Source organism: Drosophila takahashii, chromosome 3R (assembly GCF_030179915.1).
Source record: "Drosophila takahashii strain IR98-3 E-12201 chromosome 3R, DtakHiC1v2, whole genome shotgun sequence".
NCBI lineage: Eukaryota > Metazoa > Arthropoda > Insecta > Diptera > Drosophilidae > Drosophila > Drosophila takahashii.
Genome location: NC_091681.1, coordinates 9,026,850 through 9,054,330, shown reverse-complemented (window position 1 = coordinate 9,054,330; position 27,481 = coordinate 9,026,850). Strand labels below are relative to the sequence as shown.

Genomic DNA, 27,481 nt, shown 5'->3' with positions numbered 1-27,481 from the left:
ATCCTACTCAGATCTTAAGATCTTTTAGATATAAGCACTTGACAGTCAAAATAAATAATTGAGTAAATAATTGCATAAATATTGCATAAAATATGTTTCTAAGTTCATGAGCCCCAAGGTGTGGCCAATTATAATGAATTCAAAGAAATATTTATAACTATTTTATGCTGTGATATTTAAAAAAAATCATTAAGAGGTCAGCCTTCGTACACACATCGTTTTTAAGTATACCGCAAAAGGCTTGATTCCAATTAGGAATAGCGGAAAAGAGAGAAAAGAATAGCTAAAAGAGGTCAAGCAGTCAATTGTTCCAGCAAGTGAACAGATTACGTATACGCAGTGTGCCACATCAGAATTTTTCTTTGTAGTTCTGGTAAACAAATAGAAACAAAGAATGGACAAATTATTAAGAATGGGTAACTCAGAAAGAAAAATTAAGAACAAGAGCGACGATTTCACTTTCCAAAGAAGAAAAGAATGAGATAGTAGGTCAACGTCTTTTGTACATACGGTTTTTCAGTAAAGTAATTAATATAAATGCTAAATGTATATAAAAAAACCTTTTGAGATCAAACGTGAACCGAAACCAAAGCTTTGCTATTTTTAAATCACAATTTACCTGCCAACAAAGCCTTTGCGAGGCACTCAATTGGATACTAAATAAGCGAAGAGTGCCATTGTCTGTGATGGACAGCCCGGGTCCTTCGTCAAGTGTCAAAGAAAATTAATTAAATTTAAAATGTCATGGCAGAGTGTCTGACTTGCCTCCAACTCCGGCCGTATGTAAGGTATTGCTTTTTAATTTAAATTAAATGGATGGGGAGCAAAACGAAAACGTTAGCTATTCCCCAAGTCAAGACGTTCTTACTAATTACCGGTTTCCAGGCGGCGTCATTAGGCGTCCTTTATGGTCCTGCGCTCTACCCTCATAAATTTCTACCTTAAATTTTTGTAGGTTTACAACTCATTAAAAAACTGAAATTTTCACTTTATTAATTAAATTAAATTCTTTAATAATCAGTATCATTTATGTTTTTATTTTTTATTTCATGGAATGTATTTAGAATGCTTTTAATCCATTATTTATTTGAGCTCTGCATTTCTTGAGAATTGGAATTTCGAAAAATCAATACAATTTCTATCCATTAGAGCACATGAAGGCACCTAAGTTATCCAAGCCATAAGTTTTACTTATCGTATTTTTGTTATTTCCTCGCTTGTCTAAAAAGTTTTCAGCTCTGTTTTTAGTTCGCTAAGTTAACGCCCATCTTATGAGCAAACCCACGCCCACACACTCTCGAACGTGAGCAACACTTTACTTTGATTTTAATTTAATTTGCGCAGAAGAAGTTTTCACTTTGTCGGAGCTTTGCAGGCGATAATTAACGCCTTCATTTGCTGCCCCCTTAGTAATTCAACCCTTTTTACGGTAAGCAATTGGCGATATTAAAGAGACTGCGTTATTACCAGTGGATTGGTTCTGGGAAGTCTGCTTTTAATCAATTCTTCATTACGGCAGTTTTCTCATTACAGCGTTTTAATTCAGAAATTCTCGCTATAAATATGTTTTCTTTATTTATATTTTCCTATTTGCAAAACCTTTGACAACAGAAACTTGTGGGGACCCGAGAAAGGCCGCCCTAATGGGGCTAAAAACACAACGACCTGCTTTTTTGCCAACTACAGCCCTTGCAGCCACAACAACGACACACCCAGCATTGAGCACAGCACAATTTCCGCCTCCCCAACCATGTTCCGAAAAAAAAAACCACCCAGCTCATAGTGTCGACACTCCCTAGTTACCGGGCTTTAGTTGTTGGCATAAAAAAGGGCCAAGAACAGAGGGAAAAACGAAAATACAGGCGGCGGAAGAAAGCAAATGAGAAGGACGGGCACCAGGCGCCGGAAATGGAGCAGCCGCCATGTTGGCAGGCATGTCATGTTGTCGTTGTCGTCGTTGTCACCATTGCTCCTTCTCTATTGCCATCTCGCTCTAAGCCGCGCTCTCTTTCTACTTGTGCATGCAAGTATGTAAACTGATTAAAAGGAATTTAATATTGTTAATCTGCTTCGCGTAGTAGAAACATTCTGGCAAATTATGAAACAACGTGCAATTCTTCGCATTGTTTTAGTTAGTTTCGTTTCTCCGGAATTTTTTCATGATAAAAAGTGCGATATTTTAAACCCAGCTTATAAATATATATTTGCCCAATAATTATATTAAATAATGGAAAACAATGGCATTTACACTTTAAAACAAGAAAGGAAGCCGAAGCTTATATGTATACCCTTGTTAAATTTCGTTTTATTTTCGCATTATTTTGGTATCCTTCCTATAGCAGCTATATAATATAGTCGTCCGATTTTTTTTAAATTAAATTCGAAATTCTGAAATATTAAAAAACAGTCATATCCTAGAGTAGAGGAGAATAGGGGACAGGTCTGTAGGTTGGTACACCTTTTGTTTTTGATCTGCAATTTCGACATTCACTTAGGCGTGGGCGGCTAAAACAAACTTGCGCTGCGTAGAAAGCCAAAGAATATGTGTGGTTGGACTCAACTTTCTAGAATTTGTTGCTTCCGAGATCTCAGCGTTCATGCAGACAGACAAACAGAAATGGCTAGATTGACTCGGGTATTGATCCCGATCAGGAATATATACTTAATAGGGTCGGAAACGCGTGCTTCATCTTTCCGACGAATACAATACACCCCATTACTCGACGAGGAACGGGTTTATCTACCTAGAAAGAACGAAGGCAAATTTACGACTGAAACATTAATAGATGTGTTTTAGTCCAAAAACTTATTTTCAAAGAATAATTAGTAATTACGAATGCTTTTAATAATACATATGTTCCATGTCTGATAACTATTTTGTAAGTGCTAGTACTTCCAATGTGGTAGGAACTTTCTGGTGGAAGCATGCAAATTGAATAATTAAGTAATGCATATATGTATTTGCCACTCCGTAGCGAAGCTGCAGCTTTAATTTAATTACTGATGTATGTACATCCTTTGTCTTCCAGTTATCGGTGGGCATTGAGCATGGCATCCTGGAGTCGTACAACTCGGACTTCGAGCTGCAGTTCAGCCACCCCCTGAAGCATATCGTCGGCATGTGCCGCATCATCCACAAGCCGCAGGCCAAGAGTATCGGCAACGGCTTCCTGCAGCTGAAATCGGGCTCTAGTCATGCCTCGGCCGCCTCGGCAGTCGCTTCCTCGATGGCCGGCGGAGCCAACAACTCGCTTACCGGAAACGGACTGCGCCACACACTGACCGCATCCACATCGTACGGCTCACTCTCTTCCAGTGCGGCGTCCGCTTATCAGCTGCAACAGCAGCAGGCGGCCGAAGCCTCGGCGGAGCAGCCGCAAAACTTCATGGAATTCCAGGGACCCATCACCGGACTGGTCTACTTGCTGAAGGATCCCAAGGATCCCCTGCTGCACATCTATCTCTTCGAGTGCGAGGCCGTCGAGGAGGTAAGTTGAAGTCCGAGTCCCGGCCTGAAAACAGAAGACGGATGGGAAAAGTTGTCGACAGTTTTAGCCGACATTGTGACAGTTGTCTGTCCGGTGGCATTTCGTTTTCTCACAATCTCTGCTATTTTGAGGGGAAAGTGAACCGAACCGAACGGCATGAATGTGTGTGCGGACAGTTTGTGGCCTTTTCAAATGCTTTCATATGGAAATGTTTAGAAAACTTGCCACACAATAGTTTTCCATATAAAAACTACTCGGATTAAATTGCACAGAACGTGCAGGAAAAGCCCCAAAAGGATTTTACGGGTTTTTGTTGCGACCATAATAAATTTAGATGCTTAACGAGCAACTACTGTTGGATACGCAAATGTGACATATTTTTAATTGCTGTCTTTTGTTGGGTTGGTTAAAATGCATATAGATGTCCCAGCGATCATTTTATGCCGATACTGAATTTGTTATTATCGTATAAATAAATACTAGATTTTAAATATACCATTTTCAAACAATACCGTTGCGATATCAAACTTGTAGTGATAATCGTCATCCCCATAATTTGGAAAATTATTATTGATCATAACTGTACAATAAACACCTTAAATTCAGGCCTGTTCCCAGGAGCTCTACCAAAATAGTAACTACAATTTAAGTCCGATCTGACCTCGTCTCCTTATCATGTGTTAGATTCTAATGTCTGAGCCTATTGGACGCCCAGCACGCCATAAATTGACTTCCGTTTGCATTTCTAATTAAAACAGTTCAGCAAGTAGAGGCAACTAAATTGGGGCTGTTCGACGAGGGAAGCCAGCGAGAGCAGTCCATTAAATTAGGACGGCTTTACATGACCTTCTGCCAAATACACGCAAAAAGTTAATTCGGAAAACAAATCCACTTCTACGCTTTTCGAAGTGGTCACGCCCCTCGGAAGAATAACAATAGGGTGTAAATTAAATTCCAGCTTTTTGGCAGAAAACTTGCCGAAAAAGTGCACTGTAACCGAAAACAAAGTCACAACAACTTAAATCTACCAACTTTTTTAGTGCATAGTGCTTTTAAAGTTAAATTAATGGGCGATACTTTTAAAGCTCACCCTGTAAGGCTTGCAATTTTCATTTACTTTTGAATTTTTGGTTTAATTCTCCATTGAGCGTTCCTCTTAATTCCATCGTAATTGGTAGAGAATTTTTCACAAGAGCTGTTGTTGGTTCATTGCATGTCAAAAGCGTTTTAAGCCCTGCGTTTTGGCCGTGATGTTGACTTGGCTTGATTGTTGATAGTGGATTTTGTTGGTGGGAGCTGGCGTTGCTCACGGGTTTTATTGAGTTGTGCCTCCTGCATTCAGTATCCAGCTGGTTTGATTTACGAGTATCTGGGTCAGTGTTCGCATTTCAGTTTTACGGTCGCCTTAAACGCCTAACAAATTTCGATGGCATGTTAAAGTCTAATGCAGGCTAAACAAAGTATTAATGTTTTTGGCAGAAGCTTACATTGAAGGATTTAAAATTAGTAACCTAACCTTTTTTTAAATATGATGTAAATTTAATCACTTGGCTCCAGCGACTGCAAATAAGTGTCATGAGTTTAAAAAAATTGATAGTCAAAATAGCGTCCAAAAAATAAGGGAAAAGAACCACTTACTTAGTATGGTTCGGCAAATGGGAAAACGTGATAAACCTTTTTTTTTCAATTTTTATTTTAGAAATTAAAAATAAGTCTTATTTTTCAATTTTTAAATTAAAAATTGAAAATAGGTCTTATTTTTCAAGAAATAAATAAGTCTTATTTTCCAATTTTTATAATAAAAATTGAAAATAAGTCTTATTCTCCAATGTTTATTATATAAATTAAAAATAAGTCTTATTCTCCAATTTTTATTATATAAATTGAAAATAAGTCTTATTCTCCAATTTTTATTATAAAAATTGAAAATAAAAATTGAATGCAAATATCTTTTAAACCATTGGGAATATGGGCCAAAATCTAAAACAGGATTGATCTTCGAGTCAATACCTTTCATATGAGCTATGACATGACTATGTCCAAGGATATTTTAAGGACTTATAACGCCTTTTAATGTTTTATATATGTAACTTCTATGTTCGGTGGAAGTACATGACGTCAAAAAAAACCATTTAGTACCAGAAAATCCAAATGATAAGAATAAATATCCCAGTCGAAATGCACCTGTCCATCTGTCTGATTTTGCATAAAGTAATTAAAAATGAAAGTCGCGAATTTTCCAATTATTTATAAGTATATTTAGTTAAGTTAAGTTATGCATGATCCACACAAATAAATCCTCTTGTTCCTAAGAAATCGCGGTTTTTTAAGAATCGACATAGAATACATATTTAGGTATCTGAAGTTAAGTTATGTAAGATACACAAAAATATATCCTCTTCTTCCTAAGAATTCGCGGTTTTTACAAAATTGATCTAAAGATGTATTCCGCGAATTTTTAGGATTAGCTTGAGTGGATTATACACAGTTTAACTTAAAACTTAAACTTATTTTTAAATTTTTTTTATAAAAATCAACAAATAATTATTATTTTCTTATTTTTATTTTAAAAATCATAATAATTACGATCCCTGCTTGGCTCACAAATTTTCCTTGTCGTCCTATATACATATTTGCTTTCTTTCAATACGTTTAATCGAAGCATTTCTTTTTAATTAATTGCATGACTGTTTGCTTGCATTAAATTAAGGTGAAATAAAATGCTTTCCTTTCCAGCAGTTTAATCATATTTCACTTTTAATATCTAGAATATTTATTAAAATACGCTTTTGAAAATAATAATAATAAATAATTAAAACCAAAATTATTCTGGAAATTAAGAGTATTCAATTTACTATTTAAATAAGGGTATAAATTTGCAAAAGATGAATAACTTAAGAACCTTTTCTCTTCAAATTCGTGGATAAGAAACATTTTTCAAGGATATGTATGTCATACTTAAATAATTTGAACTGTTATATCTTCCATACTTCCAAGAAGATTACATAGTCGAGCTTTTCTCTTGAAATGCATGCATTAAAATCACTACCGCTATTTCTAATTAGGTACTGCACCACGTTAAGCAAAGCGAGCACCAAATACATAGCCCAACATAATAGCCCGACTGTGGTCAACCTAGTGAATACGTTCCGCCGATTGAGCCACTAATTGAAGCCATTAGGCGCCGAGATAAACGCACTTTCTCTTCCCCACCCTTTCTATTTTCAAAGCGAGAAACAAAAAAGGCGAACCCATTACGAAAATGCTGCAAAAATAAAGCTAATTGCGAGGAGTCGGCTGAGCGTGGCATACTTTCGGGGGCGTTAGCAGCTGTGGTCCTCGGCGGCACTTAAACAACATCATAAGCTCGTAAATATTTAAAGCCCTTTTGTCCGCTCCACCTGTGAAATGTCCTTGTGCATCATTAGCAGGTGGATCCGAGCCGGGTCCTTTGGTAAATGACGCATGGCGCAGAGCTGCCATTCGGCTGTTTAAACACCGGGTTTATTGTCTTCCCTCCCACAGGATGTGCACGAAGTGGACGCGTTGGCCGTGGGAGATGTAAGATCCTAAATGGGCATTCAAGGCGAATGTCAGTGCCAGTTTTTGGAACTGGCCATCAACATGTTCTTCTGCATCGCCGCTTGAACAACTCGGTTGGTCCAACAAGAAACTAATCGAGTGTGCTGGCAACCTTTCAAACTGTCGACAATTTCGCATCCTTTGAAGATGCTATCGTCAGGCTGATGAAGAGCCATGGAATTGGCTTGGAGTGTCCACATAATGCTCTGAAAGGCCTCAGAAATATACCTAAAGCACCTATACCATTTTCCAATATTCTTTTGCACTAGATAACTTTTTGCAACCGATATTGAACGTTTAAAGTACCCGCCCTCCTCGAAAGCCGCTCTCTCCGGCAGATAATTGGCTTTCGCTTTTATTTCCTCGAATCGCATGCAAAATATTGCCTCCTTCCGTTTGGGAACAAGAACTTGGCAAGCCTGCCCGGTGAACAAATTCAATTTGTCGCACATTGGGGAAGGAAGAAGCTTTTTATACCATGATTAGATTGGAGTCGGTCCTTTTCTCTTTACTTAGTTTTGTGCCGTTGTTGCTTCGGTTCGTTGTGCTTGTGCCAAATTGATTTTATAGTTAGGTTTTAGTTTGTTAGCGGAGAGTGATGTATAGTGCCTAAGGTTTCGTAGATTGCATATCGAAATTATATGAATGTTTTTAACAAAACCACTCTTCAAGTGATGCAAAATAAGAAAAAGAGATTATAATGATAAATTTAAAATAAAAAGTTTATTGCGTTCAGCAAAACAACATGATACCTGATAACTAATGGATTTCTTACGATAGGTCTGCTGAACGCACATGATTACTAATCATGATGCAAGAATTTTGCATCAGTCATCTACCTGATTAGTGAAAAAATACTACCTTTTCTTGACAAATGTTACATGGTATATGTAAAGATAGTCGAAATATCTAAACTAATTAATAAGAGAGATCGCTATAGTCGATCACTTTGACTATCATATATCCGTTACTTAGCAAATGGAACTGCGAGGGAGATGGAGATATTCAAGCAGCAAAGCAGGCAAGCAGTCGCTTCATTATTTCATTTATTATTTGTACATAACTTTTTAAAGAATGGTCCGATTTTATAATGTTCGATAAGTATTATAAACACAACCAAATATTATAGCTATCATGGTAACGATCTGTTAGGGTATATAGACTTGGTCTTGCCGAAAATAGCTTCATTACTTCCTTTATGCGCGCCTTGATCAACGGTCTTGACGTTTTTAAGATATTTGTCTGAACTTTGTGGTTTATTATTTCATATTTTAGTCAAGAGTATTATTTCTTCGGCCGGTCGAAGTTATCTTCTGATATCGTTTTTGTGTATTTTTCCGGAATAGAAATTCCCATTTGCACTAAACCTTTTTCTTTGACTACTACGTACTATATACATATATATCTGCTTTATGACTTCGGCCGATTGAGCATCGATTTTGGCTAAGCTATTGTCATTTCCCCATTGAAATCCCCGTGACATATGTTGTGTTTACCATGCTCGGTTGCCCAATGCACGTTTGTAATTTATGATCTTATTTACCACATGAAGTATTCGCAGTGTGGACTGCATGGCCCGAATTTCCCACTCTCTGTGTCTCTCTTTTGGCTCTCAGTAGCGTAGCACCCGCGTATATCGTCTTGGTTTTCGCATGCGCAGGTCGCTACATAGCAAGTTCCCAGTCGTACCACTCAAATTGGATCCGCTTGTCGTCAGTTGTCTGGCGGCAATTGAATCGCGTGCGCGCTTCGCTTGAAGGCGGCGAGAGTTACCCACAAAAATCGTATAATACAAAACCTGCAGAAAGTGAAGAGCCCCACAATAAGTAAATAATTAAACGGGAATGAGCCGTATAGCCACGATGACAATCAACCAAATCAACAACAAATTAATAAAAATGGGCAGAAAAACATGTTTATCGAACGCGAAAATAAAAAGTGATTAGCAAATAAAAAACAGAGCGTTTCGAAAACAAAAATAAATCAGTTACTAAAACGCGCCAGCCAAATCGAAAAGCAAAACAATATACATATATATATTCACACATGTGTAAATCATATAAAATTCTGCTTATTTTTGTCCGTCTTTGCCATTCTTTTCTTCGTTTTATTTAACTTTTGTTTGCCTAATTAAAAAGTCTTGGACACGCAAAGCAATACAATTGAGGTTCTTTTGGGTATTTACGAACTGGGTCTGTTTTGAAAATACTCCTCGTATCTGTTGACTCTTACATAAAGTGATCTACGAAATTTTCCAATCAAAAAAGCGAAAGAATTCAATAGGCTCTCACTCAATAGGCTCTCATTGTCCCAAATATCGTGTAGTTGCAAAGTGCCATTGCAAACAACTCGAAATCAAGTCAAGCAAAGTCAATTAACGCGACAATTAGCAGGGACGCAAGATAAAGATAGATGGATAAACAAATGACCATATACACATCGTTATGTAGACAGTTAGTTATAAATACACAACGACATTGTCTTATTATCGGTGTTAGTGCAATTCCCTGGCCAATTGGCTGTAGAGACAAGTGCAGCTTTGGGAATCTGTTTAATTATAATGATTTATCGGCCAGCCAAGCGCAGCAGAAAGTACTTTGACCCTTTCTGTATCGGTAGATACTATATAGTATATACTTTTTTCTCTAACAGCTGATTGCTGTAGCTCGTTCGAAATTCGAAAATACTTTCGTTAGGAGCGAGAATTGGCTGGCCCTCAGAACACGCTCTATTCGCATTTGTTGCCGGGTTCTGATGGTCATTTTACACTAAACGAGCCTCGTGAACGGTCGTAAAAGGTTGTTGCGCTACGTGATCTTTCGTGCGTCAACATTTGAAAAAGCTGCAGAACCGAAATTATGTGGGTGAAATTAATAGAGCAACAATTAATTGTAGTGATTGATTGATTGATTTAAAACCTAATAAACGGCAATCAATAATAAAATTTGGCGTTGATAAGTGTTCAATAAAATCATAACGTGACAATATCATAAAATAACCTAATACAGATATATTCGATCCCTACCTATAAGTCCAAATAAAAAAGTTAATAATTAATGATCTTCTGTGATGCAGGCTCAGCACGGTGTGAATATTTTGAACAAGCTATCTTGTGATAAAAAGAAAACAACCATGGAAAACTTGTGATAGTCGTTAAAAGACTCAAAGTACAAGGCTCAAAATAGAATTTTGTGATACAAGCTGCAGCTGTGAAAAAGTTGTGAAAGTAAGTTGTGATAACTGAAAAACCAGAACCAGAACGAGCTCGCCCGGCGGATAAGAAAGTATCTCGAGATGTTCACGGTGCCGTTTCATCGGGACACCATCCTGACCACCTCCGTCAGCGATGCATCGGTGCTCAACAAGAGTCGGGCCGTATGTAGAGATTCGGATCCAGTATCCAGTACTCAGTATTCCCTATCCAGTATCGAACCACTAACCAACCCGCTGAATTGATTTCAATTTAATGCCTGCGCCTGAGCTTGTGTAATTTGTCTCTATTTACTGCTGCTTGCCTTTTGTTTGTCGTCTTATGTAATGGTTTGTTATGCATGCACTGCTGCGATTGCTTTGTTCTTTTGTTTCCCAACTAATTGCAGCGTTTAGGCCAAGTTAAAAGTCGACTCCCCATATATTTCACTGTACAGCCCTGACTTCCACTCAACACTAATTGATTTACCCTTGAAATAGTCTTGCCATCTCGTCAATAATGAATTCGTTGTGCCATTTCTTTCCACCTTTCGAGTTGGACTTTTATTGAAATTTAAAAGGCCAGAGACAATTCCCATGTAAATGACTCGGATATTCTATTTTGCGGATTACCATATAAAGTGTTTTATTTTTGTAGCTCCTCCTCCGTCTTCAATTTTGTGTTAAATTAAATTCCGCGCGCGTGCCAAACGGCTGAGAAGGGCGGTCAGGAACCAACTTTCGCCCGTAGGCGCCAGAAAAAGTTTCTCGAATTCGTCCTTTATGTGGCACTTGACCATGGCCATGGCGACTTTATTGGCCCTGGTGTCTAAGAGAGCGTTGCAATTGGGAAAAACACTTTTTGTGGCTTTAACTTTTTAGCTGCGTCGATTGTTCACAAAAGCCGTTTCAAGTGCTGAACAAAATAAGGGGTTAAAAGTTTCTAGCGAAAAATAAAAAAAATAATTATGTGTCAAGTGGATGAACCGGTTAAAAAAATTACAGTAAAATGAATATAAAACAAGAGAGAACGCTATAGTCGGGTGCCCCGACTATCAGATACCCGTTACTCAGCTAAAGGGAATGCGAAGGAGATGGAGATAAAAAGTTTGATCCGCCGTAACTTTTTAACGAATGGTCCGATTTAAAAAATTTCTTCTACATTTCGATAGGTATTGATAAACACAACAAAACAGCATTTGTACTTTTCCAAAATATTGAAATTTTTAAAATCGTTTATAAGCGATTGTGGGCGTTAGAGGGGGCGTGGCACCCTTTTGAAACAAACTTGCGCTGCGTAGGAACTCCTAGAATCTGCATGCAAAATGTCAATCTTCTAGCTTTTATAGTTTCCGAGAACTCAGCGTTCATACGGACAGACAGACAGACAGACAGACGGACAGACAGACGGACAGACGGACATGGCTAGATCGACTCGGCTAGTGATCCTGATCAAGAATATATATAGTTTATAGGGTCGGAAACGCTTTCTTCTACCTGTTACATACTTTTGCACGAATCTAATATACCCTTTTACTCTACGAGTAACGGGTATAATTAAACGAGAAAGTGTTAAAAGTTCGAGTAATACATGCATATATATAGCTTTTAAAACTTTGTTTGGTTTATTATACATTTTTCATTCATTTTTCATTTAAAAAAATAAAAATTGTTATACATTAAGAATACTATACGTTGTTTTATATACACAGATTTGAAAAGCGTTACAAAGCTTTTATAAAACGTATAATAATCTTTGCAAGGGTACACAAATAAAAAGATTAGAAATATCATTAAATTTCAATTGAATTAGAGGCTTTCAGGAACCGGTCACAAATTGCCGGGCAATATAATATTTCCGATCAACTTTGAGCTCCGACTTGTTTAGAAAAGGAATTAAGTAGTAATTTAAGCTACATGCTAAAGTATACCATTAGGCGTTATTACCGTCAAGCTTTTCGCCAGCTTCTAAATGCATTCAATTTATATCGAACGTCGTTCTCCAATGGGCTAATGATATTTGAGTCACAATTCGAATTAGCGCAGGATAAACAACGCTTTCGGAGCTTGGTTAGTAGATGATAAACACAATAAATGGGCCGGAACGAATGTCCACAAACCTAACCGGATCGAACCCGGCAGCGTCACCAATTGGCAGGGAAATGCGTTGCAGTCTTGACCTTAAAGCGACTCTAAATCAAATGTAAACAAGTTCGTTTGATGTAATGGAATGGCCATACCCATTGTGGGTTGAATTGATCCGTCCTTTGGCGGGACTGGGTTCAACAAACCCAGCCACAGGGCGCAGTGGCTGGGGCTTTTGATGCCAGTCCAGGTCTTTACTATTCACAAGGCGCACCGACACCGCACATTGCAATTTCAAATTGCATAAAAAGTCATAAAACAGCAAACGAGTGGCGATAACAGCAAACAGACACGACTGTGGGCAAAAAGATGACATAAAAACGCTGACATGAAACATTAAATATTGCTGTTCAGACATGTGACAAAATTTGCAAGCCCGGTATTCCCGGAAATATTTGATATATAACAAAAAAGTAGTATCCTATGCTAAAAAGGGTGACTTTTGAAAGGTTGAATGACCAATGCATTGACATACATTTCTAGAAGCATAAACCCCTCTGAAGGCAATGCCATATTTACCAAAAAGTTAATTTTTAAGCATTTTATTTTTTTTAAATCAATCATATTTATTTAATTTTTACACTAGAAATAAGTTGGGTTACAGTTAAATCCAATAAGTAGAGAAAATCAGAAATCATCAGTGACCTTCAATAAATAATTCTATTTATTCCAGAAATAATTATATTCTTAGGGTTGTGCAAAATCGTTATGGCACACTTACTGTTTTACTGCTTCCAGTTTCCATGACGAGTTAAACCCTTTTTTAAAAATATTTTTTAAGCTTTTGAAATGCAAAACAGTTGAGGGACATAAAAATACCCATAAAATCGCAGGCGATTATAAACGCGTGCAAATCGCCTGTAAATCGCTTGTAATTTGACTTTGTCGTCACTGCGGCCTGTCAAGGTTATTGCGTTCTGTCTCGGGCAGATTAAGCCCCGTCAATTCGGTATTATATATGCACATTGTTATTAAAAAGTAATGCAACAACAGCAATAGTGCAAACACGTAAAAATGGAGGAAAAAGACAAAGTCATCAAGTGAAACGCGAGGCGAACGTGACGTTGAATTGAATTCCTGCGAACAGTTTTTCATTATTTATGTGCGATGCTTGATTTTTTTGTTTCGCTTAAACAATAATAATAAAAAGGAGAAACACACATGCATATATTGTCAGACGGTTTGAAAAACACGCGTGCCGCACAAATCCAAAGCAATGTATACAGTTGCGGTTCAAGCCATAGAACATTTGTATATACAATGCTTAAAAATAAATATTAAGCTGGACACCCAGTTTGTTTTAAGTAGTCCTATGCAGTTGTCTTGCCTTACAATGCAAAATAATTCTTACATTATTGCTTCATATTTAAAACCTCTTTGAAGGAAAAGATTAAAAATATTAAACATCTCATTGCATATATCTCAACGCATCAACTTTTTGTATGAGACAATGTCATGATTTTTATAAATACTAGTAAATTCCATTAATTTTGATTGTTACTTAAAATTCTAGCCCATAAATAAATGACATTCTTAAGACTTAAACCCAAAAAATGAGTAATATGTTCGATTTGTCTTCGATATAGCGAGATAAATTAGTGTTATTATTATGCCCGCAGCTGTAGCAAAAATATATATTCAACCTATTGGTCAACTTGCTCTGAAGATGTCGTCACGATCACTCGGCAAACGACTGATCACGACGAAGAAGCAGAGGGGACCGTCCCAAAATAAGAATGAAAATTTAAATCAATTTAGGAAGATAACTTTTTCATTTGTTTGTGTGTCCGAATTCGTGCCTTAAAATTGCTGATAAATGACAATTAGTTGTGGTCCACACTAATGTATCTTCGAGATATTTTGTGTACAAGCAACGCATCTGACGGACAGCTGCATCCCCTGGGAGAAGGATGACATTGGACTTTTAACTTGCTGGCACCCGCCAAAATCATTTCTGGCAGCTTTTCAATGCAAAACTGGGACGCCGGACGGACAGCCCGATCTCTCGTTCAAGGAACGCCGCCGAGAGAGCCGCAAGTCTCTCGGCAGCGCATCATCATCACGCCGGGAGCAGCTGATGCATCCACCGATGCCGAAGCTTTCGGGCAGACATTGCGTCGGCATGACCATTGAACATGATCACTGTGAGTCACAAAGTCTCCCAGTTTTATCTCGGTTTGCGGCTGGCTGCCTCATCGGCTTGACATATATCTGGATTTTTTTCGTATATTGTTCATAAATCAACTGGGAGAGCTAAAATATTTGATGTTGCAATGCATTTTATTTGGTTTACAGATCCAAATTAGAAATTATAGCTTCTTTATTTTGGTTTTCTTCAATTTTTTCGATTTGACAGAAAAAAATAAAAATCTATGTATTTGCTAAAGAAAAACATAATAATATTGCAAAATTTAACAAATATTCCCCAACAAAAAAGGTTTTCGGTTTGTTTAGGCTACAAACCATAAAAAAATCCTCTGCACATTAAGTAAGAATGTCTTGATCCCTCCAAAATAACTGGAATTTGATGGGTTTTTCAGAATACTGTCAAAAAGAATATAACCCTACCGCAGTCAAGCTGCATTATCCCAGTCACGAAGTGGTCACAGCTGAAATTATGGCAGGAAAGTCCAGCAAACTTTGCTCCGAACTTTCAAAGCATCTCCCGAAACCCCTTAAGTGGCACCACAAAAATTGTCATAAACTCAGGGGCAGTAAAACTCATGGCGGGGAGGAATATGGGATAGATGGGAAGTGCGATGAAACCGAAGGACACCAAGTCATCCATCAAATTGAGAGGACATAACTTTTGCTCTTGTACTGACTGCACGTTGCTAACTCTCCCCTCAAATCCCAGACACACAAAAAATTAGTGCCTAACCCGTGTTTTCTTATGCGAATCTTTTGTAGATGGCCGAGCTGATGCACCAGATGTGGGATCCGGCCCACACGCTCGGCGGTTCCGTGGGCAGCATTCCACAGACGCTGATCGGCGGCGGAGGCGGCAGCCACGGCTCCTCCAACGGAGCTCTGAATGGAATCCATGCCACTCCCGCCACGAATCTGAAGATGAGCGAGGCGATGCGCAGTGCCCAGCATGACACGAGCCCCAATCCCGTCAGTTCCAAGATGAAGGCCTCCAAGTCGTACACCCATGGCTTGAGCAGCTCCTCGGGCACGGTGAACATTCCCACGTCCACATCGGCCCAGAGCAATCTCTCCCTGCTGGCGGACATCTCGCCGAATCACACGCACTTCTTCGAGGTGATGTACGTGGGCAAGATTCGGGTCTCCCAGAAGCGAGTGCCCAACACCTTCATCGACGACGCCCTGCCCAAGTTCAAGGCGTACGACGCCCAGCGCCTGAGGCTCCTCCAGAACCGAAAGATGTCCCTTAGCAGTGAGGGTGGTGTGGGTATTGAGGCGAAGGCCGGCAGTTCCCTCAAGAGTCACGACCTCAAGGAGGAAGATGAGGAAGAACAGGAGCACAGTCAGCGAAAGGAAGGGGAGCAGGATGCAGCGGCAAAACCCCTGGTACAGCTGCAGTTGACGGGCGCCGAGGAAGGAGCTGCCCCAAGACCCCTGGAGGACAACAAGGAAAACAAATCGCCCGAGAAAAGGACTCTGTTACGAGGTCAGAGCCAAATCGAACTGGGCCACAAGGACCAGTAAGTATCCAGTCATTCGAGTACCTTTTCCCCTGACATTTCGACCAACGAACAACTTCTCCATCTTGCCGAAAACCCCAAAGCTCTGACGGTTCTGAGCCATCAGCAGCCAATAGCCAACTGGATGCACCCAATGTCATTGTAAACAAGCAGCCCACGCCGCCTAGGGAACAGGGCGTGGCCTCTGGGAACGGGAATGGGGGTGCCATTTCCGCTTCTGCGGGCCCCAGTCAGCTGCATCCCAATTATGCGATGGAGAAGTAAGAATAAAAGGACCAGCAATTCCGTCGCATGATTAGTTTGTTTTAGTTTCCTCGTTTCTGTGCACAGCATTTGCCGTGGCTTTTTATATTCCTTTGAGATCCTGATCTTGATTTAAATTACATTGCTAATGCCTAAATCAAAATTTTTTCTGCAACTTTAGCATATATTTTTATTTAAAATATTATTTTATAGCATGTTTAACATTTGTTGAGCGAAGTAAGGGGTTAGGTACTCTAATACAAGCCATAACTTTTATTTGTATTTTAAAGAAAACTATAAGTTCAACTGGTTTCATTTCTTGTCGCTGAACGAACGTTTTTTTTTTTAATCTTGAATTTCATAAAGTCGATAAATGTACTTAAATTAAAAAAAAATTTCAATGTTATTGCACAAAAAAGAATTTCCAAGGCAAAGGTGATTTTTTTCCAGCTGCCTTAATAACCCCTTAACTTTTGAATCTCTTTGAAAACTTTTTACTAATATTAATAATTATTTAATGATATTATAATTATGCATCAAAACTGCTCGCTTCAAAGACTTGTGTACTAAACAACTACTTCTAACTTGATCTAAAACGAATGGCTTAAAAGATTCTCAAGGAAGATAATGCCAAAATAGTCTTACTTTCGATCCCTTAATAGTTTATCCCCTTTTCGTTTGTTTCGCTTGCCCAGTAGCACCCATCGCTTCCCCCTTTTATTAGTCGCATGACACCGCCCAAAGCACCTAGAATTTGGAGCACCGAAATCTGTTTCTGTTCAGACACTAACTCCTCCATTTTCAGCATACCCAAGCTGAGGGATCGCTCCGCTTCGCAGGGCTGCATTCCGCCATTTGTGGAACAGAACAGGACGATGGTGTTTCTGGTAGGACGATGCGATCTCCGCCTCATCTCTCCCGACCGCAAGCAGGTGCTCCTCTACAAGGACTTCAAGGACGTGGCCAGTTGTGTCCATGGTCAGAAGTCGCTGGACCACTTTGGCATCATTTGTCGGGAGCTGAACAACGACGGCTACATTGGCTACGTGTTCAAGTGCCAGTCGGAGCACGTTTGTGATGACATTGTGGCCGCCATCGCTCAGGCCTTTGACACCTGCGCGGAGCAAAAGAAGAAACAGGAGACCCAAATCTTCAGCTGCGAGCACTGCCCGATGCTCTGGTACCACAAACTCTGCACGGATGTCGAGGGACTCTCCGAGAAGAAGACCCAGGCCCTGATCCTGCGTCGCATCGAAACCCTCAGTGACGACGAGCAGGAGATCGTGTGGGCCAAGTTTTGCGGCTCGGAGAAGACCAACTCACCGGTGGCCGAGCAAAACCAGTTCCTCATGATGCTGCTAAGGGCGCACTGCGAGTCCAGGCAGCAAAGGCATGTCCACGACACCGCCGAGAACAGGTCGGAGTTCCTCAACCAGTATCTCGGCGGCAGCACCATCTTCATGAAGGCCAAGCGCTCGCTGACCAACTCGTTTGACAATCTCCTCAAACGCAAGCCCTCCAAGGATGATATTGCCGTTCCGCCACACAATTTAAGGGATATCAGGGAGGGATCCGCCGAGCCCCTGGGCACACAGTCGCCTCCCGAGGGCTTTCGCTCGCGATCGAATACGGTGGGTGCCAGTCCCAGCAGCAAGCCCACAGCTGAACAGCTAAAGAGCCCCATGATGGATATGTAAGTAGAGAAATCAATCTTTTTCTAGGAGCCTTACCAATAATAAATTTTACTCCACATAGATTCATCAAGGTGGGCAATAGTCCCAAAGAGGCGGAAACCCACCAGGGCTCCTGGCGCCAGGCAATACTCAATAGTGTTGTGACGCCCTCCAAGGGTCTAGACAGCGAGGTGCCCACCGAGTTTCTATCGCCGATGCGCAAACGTAAGTCTTTCCTATATCATATATAGAAATATGTAAAAATTCATCAAATTCTTTTTAAATAACAGCTGTGAAACGTGGCAAGCGGGATGCGGCGGAGCTGAGGGAGCTGTGGCGCACTGCCATCCGGCAGACTATCATGCTGAACCGCATGGAGACGGAGAACGCCATGTTGCAGGCACGCCAGAACGAGAACGAGCTGAAGCGCATTAAGTTGGACTACGAGGAGATTGTGCCCTGCGACAAGCAGCTAATCGAGCGCTGGGAGCAGATTATCGAGCGCAACTCCACGCAGATTGGCAACAAGAAGGATCCCAAGGTTTTGGGTCACGCCATCCGCACGGGAGTACCCCGATCGAAGCGCGGCGACGTGTGGACCTTCCTGGCCGAGCAGCATTCCATGAACACGGCTCCGGTCGACACAAAGCGCTTTCCCAACTTCAATACGCCGTATCACACCTTGCTGAAACACCTCACCGAACATCAGCACGCAATCTTCATCGATCTGGGCAGGACTTTTCCCAATCATCAGTTCTACAAGGATCCCCTGGGACTCGGGCAGTTGTCGCTGTTCAACCTGCTGAAGGCATACTCCATTCTCGATCCCGAGCTGGGATACTGCCAGGGTCTAGGATTCATCTGCGGCGTATTACTCCTGCATGTGGGTTTCCCTTGAGCGAATTCTGTGAAGACAATTCCTTGATTTCTGTTTCTTTCCAGTGCGATGAGTCCAACGCGTTTCAGCTTCTGAAGCACTTGATGTTCCGCCGTAATATGCGCACAAAATACCTGCCCGACATGAAAAAGTTTCAGCTGCAGCTGTACCAGCTCTCCCGATTGGTGAAGGATCACTTGCCGGATCTGTATGTGTGGCTCGATCAAAACGACGTTTCGCCCACTCTGTATGCCGCTCCCTGGATTCTCACTGTCTTCAGCTCCCAGTTTCCGCTGGGATTCGTGGCCCGCGTTTTCGATCTGCTCTTCCTGGAATCCTCCGATGTAATCTTTAAGTTTGCCATTGCTCTGCTCTCGGTGCACAAGCAGCAACTTCTGGCCAAAGACAACTTCGAGGAGATCATGGACTATTTGAAGACGGTGGTGCCCAAGATAGAGCCCAACTGCATGGAGCAGATTATGAAGCTGGTCTTCAGCATGGACATAGGCAAGCAGCTGGCCGAGTACAATGTGGAGTACAACGTGCTGCAGGAGGAGATCACCACCACCAATCATCACCTGGAAATGCTGAACAGGGAGAAGACGCAGAACCAGCATCTGGAGCAGCAATTGCAGGTAAGTAATTGAGTTAAAACATTTTAAACAATATTGATTAATCTTTCATTTTGCAGTTTGCTCAATCGTCGATTGCTCAGCTGGAGACTACACGCTCCTCCCAGCAGGCTCAGATCACCACGCTTCAATCGCAAGTTCAGTCCCTAGAGCTCACCATCCAGACACTCGGTCGGTACGTCGGCCAACTGGTGGAGCACAACCCCGACCTGGAGCTGCCAAACGAGGTGCGTCGCATGCTCCAGCAGCTGGACGACCTAGAACGCCAGCGTCGCAAACCCATCTTCACCGAGCGCAAAATCGGCAAGTCCATTTCCGTCAACAGTCACTTGGGGTTTCCACTCAAGGTGCTCGAAGAGCTGACCGAAAGAGACGAACATGGTTCGCCACAAAAGCAGAAGAAGGAGAAGACACCTTTTTTTGAGCAGTTGCGCCAGCAGCAGCAGCAGCATCGCCTCAACGGGCAGTCCTCCAATGCCAGCGAGTCGTTGTCCCCGACGCCACCCTCGCGACCCAATCGTCTACTGGACAATGCCAGCGCCCGGACCGTCATGCAAGTGAAGCTGGACGAGCTCAAGCTGCCGGAACATGTGGACAAGTTTGTGGCGAATATCAAAAGCCCGTTGGAGGTGGACTCGGGCGTTGGCACGCCCCTCAGTCCGCCCAGCACGGCCAGTAACAGCAGCGGAGGAAGCATATTCAGTCGCATGGGCTACCGGACCACGCCCCCGGCTCTCTCTCCGCTGGCCCAGCGCCAGAGTTACGGAGTGGCCGTCACCACAGCTCCGTCTCCCCAGCACATGGAGGAGGTGCCGCCAGCGACGACGATGGCTGTTATTGCGCGAGAGGATGTCGAGGAGCCGCAGGCCATGCATCCGCTCAGCATGGTCGGAGGCGATGTAAACGTGCGCTTCAAGGGCACCACACAGCTCAAGTCCATACGTCCGGTGCACCATATGCGAGCTATTCCGCTGGGTGGAGTCCAGCACCAGTCCAGCACGGAGTCCGCGGTGCGAGTGGCTCCTGTGCCCGTGGAGCTGGCACCGCCCGCGGCCACGGCGACCACCGGTCGCAGCTAACGGTTCTGATTCATCGGGAAACTGCTGCGCGGATTTTATCGCGATTAGGGCCCGAAGGCAGATCGGGCAGCTTAGTAACCCAACGCTACTCATAACCTCTTCTGTTGCGGCTTAGATACGATTAACCCAACCTATAAGATATAAACTTCAGCTACTTCGTTTTCAAATTGTGTGTATGTGTCGATGTGCGCACAAAATGTTGCCATAGATATTGCTCCGAAAGTTATGCAATCGTTATAAACTGATGCCCCAAATACTAGACAAGTATACATGCTTATAGGAATAAATTGGATAATGCTTTTTCAAGGTTTTATAAATTTGGCTACCGCATCAAAATCGAAGCTTATAACCTTAGGCAACCTTAGGCCGAAAAACAACAAAATCAAAAGAAGCATTAATGAGTCTGTAGTCTGTTTTAGTTTTCCCCTTTCTATTGACTTAATAACACTATGCAGCATCAAAAATTAACCTCAATAAATGGTATATTTTTGGATTCGTTACGAATTCCCAAGTTAAACTGCGTTTTCCAAAGAGTTCCCCGACGCAAGGATTCTTAGCAAAAGGACCTCAAAGTTCGAAAAATGCTGAAATTGACCAACTTTGCGGAGCTCTCAGAGGCAAATGGATGTATGGCTTGGTTCGAAGTTAAGGTTTTTTAAAAGATACACCCTTTATCTTTCAAACCCCATACATAAAATAATTTTTTGATTTTTTTTACGGCAGAAATAAATTTCAAAAAACAACTGAAAAACATACAGCTGCGGTCAAAATAGTAGCAGTGTTGCCGCCTTGTGTTTTTAAAAGTTTCATGTTGTAATTTTTTCTTATCCAATTAGTCTAATAGTAAAATTATAATCATACAATATTACCAGGAAAAGGTCAATTACAACAACAAACTTTTAAATACACAGGGCGGCAACACTACTACCATTTTGACCGCAGCTGTATACTTTTATGTTTTTTGACTATGTTTTCTAGAATTTGTTTCTGCCTTAAAAAAAATCTTAAACATTTTTTAAGTATGGGGTTTAAAAGATAAAGGGTGTATCTTTTAAAAAACTTTAACATCGAATCAAACCATGCATCCATTTGCCTCTGAGAGCTCCGCAAAGTTGACCAATTTCAGCATTTTCCGAACTTTGAGGTCCTTTTGCTAAGAATCCTTGCGTCGGGGAACTTTTTGGAAAACGCAGTTTAACTTGGGAATTCGTAACGAATTAAAAAATATAGCATCCATCGAGGTAAATTTAAAAAGCACTAAAAATGCTGCACAGTGTAATTTACGAATTTACTTAGTAGCTTACTTGTTGATTTTGATGTTTCTTTAGTTCTAGACCATTAGTTCTTAATGTTATTCTTAATTTACCTATATTTGTACATTTCTCCCAGGGTTTTACTTTGCAATGTAAACTAAAGTCAGATACCTAATGTATAAAACAATACCGACGATACTTGCTTGTACATTGTTCTTGAGTAGGATACAACTTTCTGAAATCTCTTTCATTATGATTATGGTACTTGGATTGTATTGATTGTTTACATATATACGATTATTAAAATATGAATAATTCAAGCAAAGGAAATTATATTTGCTTTTGTGTTAAGTACTTATGTATGTATTGCTTAGCTGGACGGCTTTTATCAGGCGTCCGGAGTTTGTGTAGCTGATTTCTGTTAGACTATGAGTAAAATCAACAACAATTACATGAAAACAGTAATAAAGTCAAAAATTATTTAATCAAAAATGATTTGGAAATTTTTGAGCTATTTTATATGTTGGTAAGGTATTCCAGTCTTTTTTTCAATGTACCCCCAATAAGGCGCCATGAACCCAAACATTTTGGTTTTAAATGGTAATATTTATAATTTATTCAGGTAAGGTTATTTTCTAAATTCAAAAAAGCTGCATTTGCTACAATTTCTAGTTATTTATTAAAATACAAAACAATTATCCCTATTTTATTAGTATATCACACAGAAGTTAATGCTTATATGCTATGTTATTGACAATCCAAGTCTCCTAAGTCCGGCATATACTATATTCTCACTATCGATTAAAAAAGTTAGTCTAATGAAAACATCACAGTTTTAGTCAAACTAAAATTCAAGAAATTCTTCTTTTTTATTAAAAATGGCTGAAAAATTTTAAAAATTAATGTGGCACTGAAACATCTAAGCTAGGGAAAAACTTGTTTCAAAAGCCAATTCAGCTACACTCTGAGCAGAGACTTGTAGCTCCTCAAAGTGTGGCTGAGTTGGTTTTTGTGGAGGAGAGGATGGCATGTCCTGGTCCTGCCTTCAAACCCCACCAAACCATCCTGCTTTAAGCGTGTATGTACATTAAGGTCTACAGTCCGTCGGTTCAACTAACTAGTTACAAGCTACCCTAAGGACATGCATCCTTTCTACTCCTTAAACTCTGTCTTAAAGCTAAACTCCGCCTTGGGCTGCTGGACTCCAACGCCATTTGCCGCCGCTGCCGCCGCCGCTGCTGCTGAAGCGGCGCTCAGAGCTGCCAGATTCCCGAGCACAGAAGGGTTCTGGGTCATTCCGGGATAGAGGTTCTGGTAGAAGAGCGGATTCTGCAGCTGGAACATGGCCATCAGGTGGGTGAGCTGGAAGTTCGGGGCCGAGGGGTCCACTCCAGGAGCAGAGGCAGCGGGAAGCAGGCCGGCAAATAGACCATTGGTCAGCGGATGAACTGCGGCCGTTGGCTGGGACTGAGGCATGAACAGGGCGGGATTGGTGGTATCATCCTCCAACTTGAGACGCTTGGCATCCGACTGCTGAACATCGGCGGGCAATTGCTGTAAATGGAAAGTATAAATATATATGCACATTTAATTTAGAATTTATAAATATATACTTACGATTTTCTTGGGAGGCCTGCCGCGTTTGCGAGCCAGAAAATGCTCGGCGGAGAGGGAGGAGAGCGGAGTGGAGGCGTTGCTGCCACAAGCGGAGTTGCTCACTTGAGGTTGGCTAACGCTAATGGCCGGCTGCTGGGGGGTGGCATCCAGCGAGGACTCCTCCACATCCTGCTTGACCTTGAACTGCTGGTAGGCCTGCTCGCCGTCCTGACGGTCGTGCTTCCTCTTGTGGCTGATCATCTGGCTGCTGGAGTGCAGGATGTAGTCGCAGCCCTCGCGGACGCAGTGGATGTGGTTGCAGACGGTGGAAAACTTGCAGGCCTCGAAGGGACACGTCTCGGTCTTCAGGATCTTCTTGAAGCCATCCATCTTCAGCTGGTGGTCCTTCAGGTGGTAGGTCTTGTGTTTGTCTAAGGAAAGAAATAATAAATAAATTAAAATAATTAATATAAAGTGGGGATATCACAGAATCCTTTAAAGGGTATTCTTAAATCTCTCTTTTTACTACCTCTACTGACTTTATCCTAGCAATAATAGTGGACTTACCCATGTCAGCCTTGTTCTTGAAGGTGTGATTGCAGCCCTCGCGACAGCAGTGGTAGTGCGAGATCTTCTTGCCGAAGAAGGGGCAATCCTCGATGCGGCAGTTTTCGTGGGCTCGGAAGCGTCGGAAGCCCTCGTTCACGATCTCGGAGTCCTTGCGGTGGAAGTTGGCGTGCATCTGGACGTCGCTGGTGCTCACATACACCTTCGGGCAGTGCTCGTAGACGCAGTGGTAGTGGGTTTGCTTCCAGTTGTAGGCACAGCCCTCTCCGTAGGCCGGAGCACAGTCGTCCGCCGAGGAGAAGCGGGCAAAGCCCAGCTTGAGGCTCTCCTTGCGCTTCTTGTGCCACTTGAGGTGCCGGATGATGTCGTCCTTCTTGCTCAGGATCTTGCCCTGGCAGGGCTCCTCGTGGCAGTGGAAGTGCTCCCGCAGGTTCTCCTGCCGGCACAGGCTGTTCTCGCACTCCAGGTAGGAGGACACCTTGCGCAGGTTCTTCAGAACCTCCTCGTTTTGGAGAAGTGCATCCAGGCCGCTGGCCGCCGAGAGGCTGACCAGGCTCTTGCTCTGCTCACTGGAAGGGGGGGTCAGTAGGGAGATGGTCTGGGTCTGTTGGAGGGGAGTGTTGGGGGTCAGTTCGCTTTCGACGGGCGTGATGTTGTACGATGAGTCCGCCGGCTGCTTGACGGGCGTGTACTGCAAAGAGTGGGAAGAGGGAGGGACAACGTTATAGCATACTCTTGGATACATTTGTCGGGCCAATCTCAGTCTCAGACTGCCTGGTGCCCACAGCTGGGGAACCCACGCGTTGCCGACACAGCTGTTTGTTTTCCTTGGAATCGCGATCTTTCTGTTTACCCTCACACTTGAAGTTTTCAAATCACGAATTGTTTCATGTATATCTCTCAAATTACAGCAACAGAGCGTGGGATATTCCCAAAAAAAAAAACAAAGCAAAATAGGGAACAAAAATTAAAACTGGACATTATTAAATTCTAATTTAAATTTCTTTTGTGAAAGATGACAATATAGAAACATGAATTTAATTTCACTAAGAGTTAATTGGGAATATACAAGTATAATTAAGCCCCCGATTCTGAAGGATCACTTACCATGCTGGGTGAGTCAAGGCTGTCGGTGGTTGACTCCAGCGGATGGACGCCCGACAGGAGCAGCTTCTCGGAGCTGGCGTTGGTGCGGCCCGAGGAACTGCAGCTGTTGAGGCTGGACAGCGGCTTGTCATCGTCCTCGTCGTCGGCGGAGTCCTGCTCAAACTTGATTGTGACCGCCGAAAGGTTGCCGGCAGTTGCTCCTGCTGAGGTCGCTGGTGTGGCTGCCTTCTCGATTGGCGTGGATGTCACTGTGGAGGATTGCAGAAAATTATTTGTGGTAAACTGTTCGGAGCCGGCTAGTTGGCCCAGCAGCAACTGATGTTGCGGCGGATCCAGCTTTCCCAGGGAACTGGGGGTGTGGGAGGGTGTTAGTAGGAGGTTGGAGGTGGTCAGCAAATGTTGCTGCTGCTGCTGTTGCTGTTGCTGCAACATGTACTGCGTCAGCGGGGGCAGGCTGTTGAGCAACATTTGGCCCACCAGGTTGTGTGTGTTGTTGTTAGGTGGTGTTGCTGCTGTAGCGCCTGTATATTGTTGTGGTTGAAAAGCAATCAAATTACTATTGGGACTACAACTACGGCTACTACTACAGTTGGTGTTTTGCGAGCTAATGCGTTTGTGCGTTCTTGTCTTGAGAGGATCTGGCTGTGGCTGTTGCTGTTGCGAGAGTTGCTGTTGCTGCTGCTGCTGTTCGTGTTGCTGCTGCAGGCAAGTGCTGCTCGAGATATCCTCGTTCTGGGTGTAGGTGTATCCAGCCAGCGGTTGCTGCTGCTGTTGCTGCAGTTGCTGCTGCTGCTTCATCAAGTTCATCATGTAGAGCTGCATAATAAACTCCATTTGATTCGACATTTTTGCGGAGCACTTTTCTGGATATTTTCGGCACAGCACAAGGATATATTTTTTATTTTTAAAAATTCTTCAAGATTTCTTCTTTTAGATTTCTAGTAGGTCACAGCACAGAACACAGCACGAATATCTCGTCTTCGATCGACTTTTCTTGCACGACGTCTCAGCGATCCTCAAAGTTCGGCTGCAAGGCTCAAACTGTTTCAACTCTTCCGCGGCCTCCAGCTAATATAGCAAAAATTGCGCAAACCCAATTCCCAGCAGCAACCCTCTCGCCCTCTCGTCTCTTAAAAAACCGATCTCGCTGGCTCTCCGCTCTCTTAAAAAACGAATAAACTGAGAAGACCGTTGGTGGTGGCTCGACCTTCATCCCCTAGTTTTTTAGCGACCCTTCGCCGGAAAATGCTCTGGGAAAACTCGAATTGTTTTCGGCTGGTTTCCGTTTTTTCGTTCGCTTTTTCTCGACCAATAAAATGCCAGCGTTCATGTAAATTTATCTAGAAAAGAGAGTTTTTTAGGTAAAAAATGTCATAGAATGTGAGAGAGGAGCGGATATCTGTGAAGGAATCTCGGTTGGCCAATGGCTGTCAGAAAGGGATAGCAAAAGATAGAAGAGTATAGATCAGCAAAGGAATTTAATTCAATTTTGCAGTAAAATTTGCTAAACTGTAACTAAAACTACAGGATGAGAAAGTGGATATAAATACTTTTAGTTAGTTATATAAGTATCTACATAAAATAATGTCATAAAGGAATCTGTAAATTAAATAGCCGTTATAAAAATGTCATCTCAATATATTTATTAAAAATGTCTTAACGATTTTCTCACAGTATATATTCTCGTCCCCATTCGCATTTGCTTATTTCCATAAATATAATCAACTCTTAGCCCGTACAAAATACAGAGTCCGAATCTTTGTTCCTTTTTCTATCACATCTCTATGCAAATTGTCTCTACAAATTTCGGCAAAATTGAAAACTGAAATGATTTCGCGGAATTGGCGCGGTTGCGAAATAAAACTGGAGCAGCTGCCTTCCGTTCTCGAAATAATCGAATAAAATCCATTCAAATGCAAAAAATAAAAACCCAAATTTCCAAATTAAAATTACAATCGAGCAAAAAATCTGCATTACAATCGTGCAAAAAAACACAATTAAAAATGCCAAAATTTTCATGGACCCATTGCAAAAAAATTAGCATATAAAAAACCTTTGCAGAAATGGTGAACGTGAGCAAACCCCTAAAAACATTTTCCATACGACGGAGGCGACATGTAACATCCGCTGCGCAGGAGCACCGAATCCTTTGCCGATTGTAATTTGCATAAATTATTGCTGTAAAATATTGGCACGCAGAGCTATTTGCATAATTTTAGCACATCAGCCCGAAGCTAGAGCGGGCGATCGGGTGGGAAATTCGACATCCGGATCACCAGCTCGTATAGCTAGTGTTATGCAAATGGACCTGCACTTACGGCGGGGAGGAGGGTTTCGTTACAGATTCGGGTCCTCCGATCGACTGCGCACGCGCGCAATCTG

General features: G+C 41.8%; 2 protein-coding genes and 1 long non-coding RNA gene across 12 annotated transcripts in view; 1 reads left to right on the top strand and 2 right to left on the bottom strand.

Annotated features, from left to right (window-relative positions):
- Positions 1-22,321, top strand: part of plx (PTB_TBC1D1_like and TBC domain-containing protein plx) — a 35,642-nt gene extending 13,321 nt beyond the window's left edge. For 2 of the 9 annotated variants that reach the window (XM_017152792.3, XM_017152793.3), the window contains exons 3-10: positions 3,030-3,488; positions 15,315-16,072; positions 16,156-16,332; positions 17,121-18,008; positions 18,071-18,213; positions 18,279-18,871; positions 18,931-19,500; positions 19,557-22,321. In XM_017152792.3, the coding sequence (XP_017008281.2) occupies positions 3,030-3,488; positions 15,315-16,072; positions 16,156-16,332; positions 17,121-18,008; positions 18,071-18,213; positions 18,279-18,871; positions 18,931-19,500; positions 19,557-20,576 (4,608 nt within the window). In that variant the 3' untranslated portion in view covers positions 20,577-22,321. Of the gene's footprint in view, positions 1-3,029; positions 3,489-8,761; positions 8,897-9,813; positions 9,931-9,951; positions 10,446-15,314; positions 16,073-16,155; positions 16,333-17,120; positions 18,009-18,070; positions 18,214-18,278; positions 18,872-18,930; positions 19,501-19,556 lie in introns of those variants that run through there. The other 7 variants (XM_017152795.3, XM_070217661.1, XM_070217665.1 and 4 more) reach the window with 7 other exon arrangements.
- LOC138913604 (uncharacterized) lies at positions 10,797-12,417 on the bottom strand. The gene is made up of 2 exons (XR_011419399.1): positions 12,207-12,417; positions 10,797-11,202 (listed from the first exon to the last, which is right to left on the bottom strand). It is a non-coding gene; the product is annotated as an uncharacterized lncRNA (long non-coding RNA).
- A 103-nt stretch (positions 22,322-22,424) lies between the features above and the next one.
- On the bottom strand, positions 22,425-26,129 carry cas (castor zinc finger transcription factor). 2 transcript variants are annotated; one of them, XM_017152800.3, is made up of 5 exons: positions 25,657-26,129; positions 25,100-25,347; positions 23,993-24,683; positions 23,447-23,856; positions 22,425-23,383 (listed from the first exon to the last, which is right to left on the bottom strand). In XM_017152800.3, exons 1-5 carry the CDS (start codon positions 25,943-25,945, stop codon positions 22,982-22,984), a joined length of 2,040 nt encoding a protein of 679 aa, XP_017008289.2. In that variant the 5' UTR covers positions 25,946-26,129; the 3' UTR covers positions 22,425-22,981. The 2 variants fall into 2 exon arrangements, with proteins under 2 accessions (XP_017008289.2, XP_017008288.2); XM_017152799.3 differs by having other exon boundaries at positions 25,100-26,129.
- Between the last annotated feature and the right edge of the window lie 1,352 nt (positions 26,130-27,481).